Source organism: Sphaeroforma arctica, assembly GCF_001186125.1.
Source record: "Sphaeroforma arctica JP610 unplaced genomic scaffold supercont1.1728, whole genome shotgun sequence".
Taxonomy (NCBI): domain Eukaryota; class Ichthyosporea; order Ichthyophonida; genus Sphaeroforma; species Sphaeroforma arctica.
In genome coordinates, this window is record NW_014038830.1 from 10,292 (window position 1) to 11,801 (window position 1,510).

A 1,510-nucleotide genomic window follows, 5' to 3' on the forward strand; every position below is an offset into this window, starting at 1 on the left:
ATACTCAGGCTAATGGAGCCATCAAAGTGAATTTAGAACACTTTGGAAATATTGGAAAAAATAACTTGTATTAAATTATTTTAAATACAAATAAAACCCAATGTGTTATCTCATTTGATCTTGATATTGTAGACTGACCGGAGGCCGTATTTCTACAGAGCAGCAGTCAACAGTTATGCACGAAGCCATGGTCTGATCCCTCCGGACGACACGACATGGCAACGAGCAGTACAGGGGTATATCTCCCTGTGGAACCAAGGAAACCCCCCTACCGCACCCGTCAACAAGCCTCGCATTTCTGCCACATGGCTTGCTCAGGTCCTGGATGCAACAGGGCTTCTGGCGAACTGGCGCGCTCTTATCGCAGTCTTTTGGCTCTCCGGGGCCAGAAGAGATACGAACCGGACGTTCGCATACGATTCCTTAACGTTTGTTCCAGCATCGCACACACTCCTTATCGATCTCAAGAGGAAGAAACGAGGAGAACGCTCTCAGATTGTCAAGCTCATCACCCGACCCCTCGATCGCGTTACGTATGCCTTGCTAGAACGCCATCTACCCGATGCATTCCGTTCATCTGACAGCCTACAGGCGCCTGCGACCGCTCTGAATAGCCTCACTGACGAAGTGGGTATAATTACCATACGTCAGCACTTCATAAGATTTGGACATGCTGTCGGTACAGCCGATAAACATATCCAGTGGCACGCGTTTCGTCGCGGCTTCTCACCGAGTGCATTTAGTCTGAGGGTGCCGGAAAATATCATCGCCGGCATCATGAGCATCGATATAAAATCGCTGGAGAGCTATCGTTCGGTCACTGCAGCTTCCGACGCTGACCGCAGATTCAACAGTTGTTTGTTATGAGAGCCGCCTACGCGATCCGGTGTGGACTTTCCAAGTAGTTGTAGAAACAAATAATATTCTGGAATGTTTACATTCGAATAGTATTATGGAACAGGGAGTAGCACCAGTAAAGTCTTCCACTAATTGTGCGTTACTGATAAATATTTTAACTATTTAACAGTAACCCACATATTCGTGGTAAGAACTTACGGTCCTACTCTACTTTCATTTCATACTCCTACTCACAATAGGGGTATAAAAGGACGATGAAGTGGAGACACTTTCTCATCCATATTTCCTTCTACTTATCCACCCGCTCCACCCTTTTTATCCATATTACCTTAGATATCACCGAATAGCGATAGGATGTAGTTTGAGAACATATACCAACTAAGCACCCAAGTACACATATCACTTGTGCACAAATAGTTCATGTACATCTATATGTAGTTCATGTAAAGTCTCTATATATATTATCAAGTCCATGCCTTCGTTGTGACACATAGGTATACAAGAGAATAGTTAAAATCGTTAAAAATCTTGCACAGACGTAGTTAATTCCAGACCATATCACTCAATCCACACATCTTGGATCCGACCCCGATAAGTAAGACTTAATAAACTACACGCAGGAATGTAAATATTAATGAGAACCAAAATAATA

The 1,510-nt window shown here is 43.7% G+C and overlaps 1 protein-coding gene across 1 annotated transcript; it reads left to right on the top strand.

Annotated features, from left to right (window-relative positions):
* Window positions 1-215: 215 nt before the first annotated feature.
* Window positions 216-867, top strand: SARC_11508 (hypothetical protein; the record flags this gene model as incomplete). Its single annotated transcript, XM_014294407.1, has 2 exons — window positions 216-236; window positions 319-867. 2 exons carry the CDS (start codon window positions 216-218, stop codon window positions 865-867), a joined length of 570 nt encoding a protein of 189 aa, XP_014149882.1.
* Between the last annotated feature and the right edge of the window lie 643 nt (window positions 868-1,510).